The 7,769-nt window shown below is 35.5% G+C and overlaps 2 protein-coding genes and 1 non-coding gene across 3 annotated transcripts; 2 read left to right on the top strand and 1 right to left on the bottom strand.

Annotated features, from left to right (window-relative positions):
* The first annotated feature begins 387 nt into the window (after window positions 1–387).
* Window positions 388–503, top strand: LOC124922894. Its single transcript, XR_007097944.1, has one exon. It is a non-coding gene; the product is annotated as a U5 spliceosomal RNA (small nuclear RNA).
* Window positions 504–3,580: 3,077 nt separating this feature from the next.
* Window positions 3,581–4,635, bottom strand: LOC124929808. Its single transcript, XM_047470229.1, has 4 exons — window positions 4,434–4,635; window positions 4,252–4,390; window positions 3,674–4,100; window positions 3,581–3,589 (listed from the first exon to the last, which is right to left on the bottom strand). The coding sequence occupies exons 1-4, from the start codon at window positions 4,633–4,635 to the stop codon at window positions 3,581–3,583; spliced, it is 777 nt and encodes a 258-aa protein (XP_047326185.1).
* A 1,512-nt stretch (window positions 4,636–6,147) lies between these two features.
* On the top strand, window positions 6,148–6,889 carry LOC124929710 (putative surface protein SACOL0050). Its single transcript, XM_047470137.1, has 2 exons — window positions 6,148–6,674; window positions 6,790–6,889. Exons 1-2 carry the CDS (start codon window positions 6,148–6,150, stop codon window positions 6,887–6,889), a joined length of 627 nt encoding a protein of 208 aa, XP_047326093.1.
* Window positions 6,890–7,769: the final 880 nt, after the last annotated feature.

Genomic DNA, 7,769 nt, shown 5'->3' with positions numbered 1-7,769 from the left:
ATAACATAAGTTTATTAAATATCAAATACGAGTCATATACCTTGTTTGAAAGTACGAGTTATAACCACCATCATAGTAATAACTTCAATTCAAATTAAAGCGTTTTTAGTGAAAATCAAATGTTAAAAATAAAACTCTTTTTATTGGAGCTATACTAATAAATCATTGTAATAGTTTGTTATTAACATTTGATAAAATAATATATAGTTAAAAGTATCAAATTCTTGAAAGTATTATTGAATTATCCTATTCTTTAAATAAAAGAAGAAAAAACACCATTAGCCTTAATAATGACAAAAAAGTGTGTTGTCCCACATTGTTAGATGAAGTGAAAATAGGGATTTGATATTATTATAAGAGAGGAGTTGGTGATTACAAAAAATTACGAAGCCAAGCACTAAACACAAAGCGAACTATTCTTTCGCCTTTTACTAAAGAATACCGTGTGTTCTTTGCAATACGTGGCATAAGCCTATTTTTGTTAGGTCCTCTAATCGGAGGCACCCTACAATTGAGTTTAAACTTTGAATTTTTCTTATCTACGAAAATTTAATTCATATTATTTATTAATCTATTATTTGAATTATACTTAAAAGAAAGTTGTAATAAATAAAAGTATTTCACTCTTTATTTGACAACATACTCCCTAATTGTTTTGTGCATGACTAGGGACCTTATCTTCTCATGCACCCGTTCTCACGAAGACTCAATCATTTAGTTAGAGAAGTGTGATCCACAATGGGATTTTAACTGATGATAAATATATACGTAAGTGTCTTATCTTAGTTAGTCGATGTAGTATGTGTCTTAAGGAGGTGGAGACGATGTAGTATGTGTCGTTGGTATTTAGTGCATTATTTGGAGTATTACTGGTATTTTTTGGGTTTTGTCGGGAATCATTGGTGCGTATTGAAAATCGTGGATTGAGGTAGCTAGATTTGTGGGTTTGAAACAATGAGGTTGTATCTCTATTTTTTATGGTGGATAATTTGGTTAGAGAGAAATCGTAGATCTTTCAACAATCTTAAATGACTGTTGCGGATCCAACACAATGCTATCATCCTAACATTATATGATGTTCGATGTGGGAAGCCGATAGATTCAGTTGGAGAGCTCATTTCCTTTTTGGAAGATCTCTGCACATGTTAATTTTGTAATATTTGTGTGATTTTTTTTTATAAATTTAGTGTTTTTGTCGTTATGTGTAAACGACTATCCATTCATAATATTATTGCATGAATCATTTAAAAAAAGCATCATAGAGTTTTATTTCAGGGGTGGGAAAGTTTTAAAGCGAGAGAGCTTGGATATCAATCCTCCATTAAAGCTTCAACCAACATTAAAAATTTCAAAAAAATAAAATTCTTCATTTTTATAAATTAAAATATAAATTCTTTGAAAAGCTAACTCATATTTTTGCAATCTTTACAGGTTCCTACCCTTTCTTATTCACAACTCACAAGTGAGTTTGAATTTCTCTAAAATTCAGTATTTTTTTATATCGCAAAATGATGAACCCAGACACATGCCTTATGAATATATGAGTACAATAATTAAATCTAGTTTAGGAAATAAGCTAGAGCCTTAGATATGTGGATATGATTTGAATAAATTATAAAATAAAAGTATAAAAATCATATTTTCAAAAAATGACAAAACGTTTGTATTTGTAGTAGAGATCATTCATTTCGGTGGGCACTTGAGACATAATGTTGATGATTTTTCTCACGTGTAACCAAACACCCGACCAAATCGAAATTTCTAAGTCGTGTTTGACTAAAAAAAATATATTTTTCCTGCCTAATTTCTCGATGAGTAAATTAAGTAACAACTTTAAAAGAGTCAAAGCTAGTATAATTTTGTTTAAGTCCTATTTGTGGTTTATCATCACACACTTAGGCAAATTCGAGAGAGTCATTTCCTCGTCTCGTTTTACGAGATTCAATATAAATGTAGGCCACAAGACTTAGCAAAACATTGACAAATTAAAATTTAATTATAGTCGCACTCACTATTTTGGTTCTTATCTCATTCGAGATTCGAGAGAAAAGTGAGTTCTAGGGCGTAAATTATCGAGTCTGAACGTTTCGAAAAATGTCGATAAAAAGACATTAGAGTACCAAAGGCTAATGTGCTAATATAAGAACTGGAAATAGTTCGGGACAATGTGCTCTAATTTTTTCCCAATAATCGAATACTTTTAAGAGAAACCAAACAAGGCCAGATGAATCACTAGCAGTGATAATCTTAAAAAATTATTGTTAAAAAGAGTAGGGGTATTAATAACATTTTTTTTAACTTTTTTTCTCATTAACAAGGTGAAGTTTTTAAAAAACTTACAAATTAATTTAGAATGTTCAATCAATCATTATATGTACTCATTTTAAATTATCACAATAGATTATCCTTCCGTGAGGGGAAATGAAATTTGAGGAAATGACCTCACTGATAGGGTGAATAGCGGATAGTGTGAGTGCATAATTTAAATAGCGTTGTTGACCCTCTTTTTTTAATGACAATTATACCCTTGCATAACGCAACTCTAATTGCGTGACGCAACCGAATTTTTATTATTTTTTTTCTATTTTCTTTTCGTCTCGCAATTGCGTGATGCAACTAGGGTATTTTCGTCCAAAAAAATTCATAATTAAAATTTTTTGAAAAATAAAAAATAAAATAACTGAGGTTGCGTGACGCAACGGGGGCATTTTCGTCTAAAAACAGTAAAAGGGATCACTATCGCTTTTTTTTTAACTCTGCACTTTCCGCATTTAAGACATTATTGCATTATTGAGGGTCATCTCCTCAAATTCCCCCCTTAGGAGAGAGTTATGTTTTATTTCGATTTATTTTTTAATTCATTTGTTTATTTTATTTTATTTTATTTTATTACAAAATATAATTTTTGATTAGAAAAATGCATTAGCTTCTTTTGAATATGCTACTTTTTATATATTTTTATTATCCTAATTATTTGTTTTATAATATTATGTTAAACATTATGAATCTATGATTAATTATAAAAGTTCATAAAAAAACATTAATCTATCCAAAATAAAAAAAAAAGATTTAATTTTCAATATTAACCGTTAATTTATAGTTTAGTTGTTACATACAAAATTATATCTCTTTACACTTAAAGTAATCTCTTGAATATGATTATTAAAACAAAGCTATATATAATGTGCTCTATATAAGAACACAATTAATATGGTTTGAATCAAGTAATTCAAGAATAAAGACATTCACACCTCAGAAAAGAGGATTTGTCTTATTTATTAGTTTTACTGCCAAGAAATTTCATTTAGCTGGAGCGGAGCAACAACAAACAATATATTATTTGTAAGTGAAGATCAAATCTCATTGAAAGATAAAGACAAACATACATCAATTATAAAATATAAATTCATTCATATTTGTATTTTCTATCCCAAATCAAGTCAACCACAGGGAAAAGGAAATTAACCCACTGTTCAACTTTAATTTGACATGTAGAATAATTTTCACATGTCAAAATCAAAAACATCATCAACAACAATGAAACAACCTATAATAGTTTTGGCCATCCATCTGTAATCACTCAAGTACACTGTCAGGAACAAACAATCATAAGAAACAACAAACAGTTCATAATCTTTTCAATTGGGGGATGGAATGTAAGTTAAGATATCACTTTATGTTTCCCAGCTTCAGCTTCTTCTTGTTCTTGCTGCTGTTGAAGGATAAGGCCATCTTGGGTGGCGGCAGGGTCCAGATCCCAACAGCATTCTGGCAGATCATCAGTCCTTTCTCCACCTCTAATTCGCCAAGAAGGAACACGATGTGAGAATCTCAACTTTTCCTTCTTCAAAACCCAACTAATGGAACCCTTATCTGGGTTCCTCCCATACACAGTCCTGTAACCATCTACTTTCACCAGTGGACTCATGCAAACCCCATCTTCTTCATCATAATCCATCATAACATCCACCATCTCATATTGATGCCTAACTTCAAAGGGGGTCTCCCTGTTCCATTCCGATGACCAGTTCTTGTATATGGCCCATATATCCCCGCCCCTAGGATAAATTCTAAGGCATCCTCCCCGTTTTATTTTTTCTCTGCTCAATACATGAGAAAAGATGTTCTAAATTTTCCACAATATTTCGTAAATCCAGATTTTATCCAATTCACTGACCCGAACTCCGCATCAGTTTTGGAGTTCATGTAACTAATTGCAGTTTAAACGGTGAGACTGAAATCAGACAGTACAGACGTGGCATAGCATCTTTTTCATCATAGAGCGCCAATATCTGCTTCGCCTTGAAGCATTGCTCAGCCCTATCATTGTCAAAATTGTGAAAATCAGAGATAGGAACCTTCATGCGCATTGATGCCCTCCTCCTCACCACTGATTGAAGTCCAACTGTGCCAGAAATTAATTGCGGCAGTACTAGGCTTGTTAGACACCACCACCTCTCCTACTGATTTTCCTGCTGCTGCTGCTTCTTTCTGAGGTAAATTTGCTAGGTTTTTCTTCAGTGCAGCTACTTCAGCATCAGCTTTCCTTATCTCTGGCAACTTCTTTCTTAATTCAGACAATGCCCTATTAATTAATAACTTTTTTGATTCAAAAATTGACATTGATGGTCCCATATCTGATAGATTATTTAAGATGTTTCTACGCATGTGTCATCAAGACTCTTTCTCCTTGAGGGCTTGCCCAGTTTGGAAGGCTCGTGAAGAGATCTCGTGTTTTTATTGCCATTCCCTATAGGGTGTTCCTCGAGAGGGATGGTTATATCTGTATCAACAACCTCCACTGAAGATCCAGAATACGATTTCCGCTTAGATTTAGATACAACGACTCCATTTGTGGTTGGGATATTTGTAATAGTCCCAAGTTGATTTGCATAGCAGTTTTCAGGAGCAGGAAAATGTTGACAATCAAGAAAAGGATACGAGCCATCTGGAGGTCCTATCCCTTCGTTAATTGCCATGAAAACACCACGACAATTCAGGAGATACTTATACCGAACGTTACAAGTTGTGCATTTTGTCCAAAAGGAATCACCCCTTTCATAGAAAAAAAAGATTTAATTAATTGTCAATAACAAAGCAAATATTTAGAATAATTTCATTAAAAGAAAGAAATGATTTAGAATAAGGCCTTGTATGTTTATGGGTTATTTGGATAACCAATTGACAGGGTAACTAGGGGTACCCTAGGCCGACCTTGTTTGGGAGTATCGTAAGAAAATATATGATAAATGAAAGACAACAAAAAAAAGATAGACCAAAATAGGGGCAAAACCCTTTGACCTTGTATTTCTCCAGATATCGTACAAGGTTCGTTCACTTAGGTCGGACAATATATTTCATGCTTCCGAGAGAAGGTTAAATGCCCCCATCTGCCCCAACAGTTTTGTTGCAATAAGGGTTAAGCAGACGATAAATCTCCGTAAACTGTCTGATGAGCCTAGCCATAACAACATATGGTTTTAGACCAAAAGTTGCATAGAAATCAGTTTCCCCTTTGAATTTTGTCTCAGATGCAGCATAGACATCAAATGTAGCTTTCATTTCTTTTATACCCTCCAAGCTTGGACAAAGAATTTAAGCTCTCAAAGCATAGCTACTTGCACCATTGTAGTCTTTCTCAACAAATCTTTTCTCAGCCTCCTCCCTTTCTGTCCTGCGAACCGACACAATTTTCCTACACCGGAGTGAGTTTCAGCTTCTTTTTTCCTTCATTTGTTTCTCATTTCATGTCAAAATGCAATTCATGAACCAATTGCGAGCTTCAGCTACAGATAGGCGATTGATTTGATTTAGATTGAAATTCATGAAACTTTGATATAGGAAGACGTGATACTTATATATCTAATTAGTTTTCATCGAACTACTGTAGGTTTATTAGCTTAGTTTTGCGTATCTGCTGTGGCCTCAGTGTGCAATTCGGATGTTTTATTTTATTTCAAAAGTTTTAATCCGAGTATTGGATTTACAATTTTGTGGATGCTAATCTGAGTATTGGATTTACAATTTTGTGGTTCTTGTTTGATCTATGGAAATTAACGAAGAGGTGGTTCCCACGGCGAAAGAGGAGGAGGTTCACATGACTGAAGGGGAGGCGGCTAGACTAGGGCGGAAAAGGAGGAGGCTCCTATGGCTGTAGAGGAGGCTCTTATGGCGGAAGAGGACGCTGCTAGGGAGGTAGAGGTGGCACCTATGGCGGAAGAGGAGGCTGCTAGGGAGGAAAAGGAGGCTCCTATGGTTGTAGAGGAGGCTGCTAGGGAGGTAGAGGTGGCACCTATGGCGGAAGAAGAGGCTGCTAGGGAGGAAAAGGAGGAGGCTCTTATGGCTGTAGAGGAGGCTCCTATGGCTGTAGAGGTGGCTCCTATGGCGGAAGAGGAGGCTGCTAGGGAGCTAGAGGTAGCACCTATGGCGGAAGAGGAGTCTCCTACAGAAATTAAGGAAATTAAGGAAGAGGTGGCTACCAGTGCGATAGAGGAAGAGGCTACAATGGAGGTAGAGGAGGAGGTTTGCAGGGCAGAAAGGGAGGAGGCTCCTATTGCGGTAAAGGAGGTTCGCAGGACAGAAAGGGAGGAGGTTGAGAAAAGATTTGTTGATAAAGACTATAATGGCGCAAGTAGCTATGATTTGAGCTCAAATTTTTTGTCCAATTTTGGAGGGTATAAAAGAAATGAAAGCTATATTTGATGTGTATGTTGCATCTGAGACAACATTCAAAGGGGAAACTGAATTCTATGCAATTTTTGATCTAAAACTATTTGTTGTTAAGGCTAGGCTCATCAAACAGTATACGGAGATGTGTTGTCTATTTAACCCTTATTGCAACAAAACTGTTGGAACAGATGGGGCATTTAAGCCTCTATCGGAAGCATGAAATATATTGTCTGATCTTAGTGAACGAACCGAGAAGGAGGAGAAGGAGAGGTGGTGGTTTCTAACCAGCCTAGCACTGCCACAATTTCTGGCACAATGGAGCTTCAATCAGTGGTGAGGAGGAGGACATCAATGCGACATGACGGTTCCTGACTCTGATTTTCACAACTTTGACAATGAAAGGTCTGAGAAATGCTTCAAGGCAAAGCAGATATGGGCAATCTACGACGAAGAAGATGGTATGCCACGTCTGTACTGTCTGATTCGTCAAGTGATTTCAGTCTCACCTTTTAAAATTGCAATCAATTACATGAACTCTAAAACTATTTCGGAGTTTGGGTCGGTGAATTGGATAGAATCTAGCTTTACGAAATCTTGTGGAAATTTTAGGACATCAAACATTGATGTGGTTGAAGAAATGAACATCTTTTCTTATGTACTGAGCAGAGAAAAAACAACACGGGGAGGATGCCTTAGAATTTATCCTAGGAGCGGAGATAAGGGTTCCATTTGTAGGGTTTTGAAGAAGGAAATGTTGTGATTCTCACATTGTGTTCCTTGTTGGCGAATTAGAGGTGCAGAGAAGACTGATGATCTGCCAGAATGATGTTGGGATCTTGACCCAGCCGCAACCCAAGATGGCCTTATTCTTCAAAAGCAGCAAGAAGAAGAAGAAGCTGAAGCTGAAGCTAGAAAACTTAACCCAAGATGGCCTTATTATTCAAAAGCAGCAAGAAGAAGAAGATGCTGAAGTTAGAAAACTTAAAGTGATATCTTAACTTACACCCCACCCCCAATAGTAGATTATAAACTGTTTGTTTTTTCTTATCATTGTTCCTGAGTGTACTTGAGAGATTTACAGATGGATAGCCAAAACTATT

Source organism: Impatiens glandulifera, chromosome 1 (genome assembly GCF_907164915.1).
Source record: "Impatiens glandulifera chromosome 1, dImpGla2.1, whole genome shotgun sequence".
NCBI lineage: Eukaryota > Viridiplantae > Streptophyta > Magnoliopsida > Ericales > Balsaminaceae > Impatiens > Impatiens glandulifera.
Note: the sequence above shows the minus strand (reverse complement) of the source record. Positions and strands in the feature narration are given on the sequence as shown.

Coding starts and splice junctions, on each gene's coding strand:
- LOC124929710 (XM_047470137.1), top strand. CDS start 6,148: ATGGCTGTAGAGGAGGCTCTTATGGCGGAAGAGGACGCTGCTAGGGAG. Junction 6,675..6,789: donor TTTTTGTCCAATTTTGGAGG/GTATAAAAGAAA, acceptor TGTTAAGGCTAG/GCTCATCAAACAGTATACGG.
- LOC124929808 (XM_047470229.1), bottom strand. CDS start 4,635: ATGGGACCATCAATGTCAATTTTTGAATCAAAAAAGTTATTAATTAAT. Junction 4,391..4,433: donor GGTGGTGTCTAACAAGCCTA/GTACTGCCGCAA, acceptor GACTTCAATCAG/TGGTGAGGAGGAGGGCATCA. Junction 4,101..4,251: donor AAAGATGCTATGCCACGTCT/GTACTGTCTGAT, acceptor TGTATTGAGCAG/AGAAAAAATAAAACGGGGAG.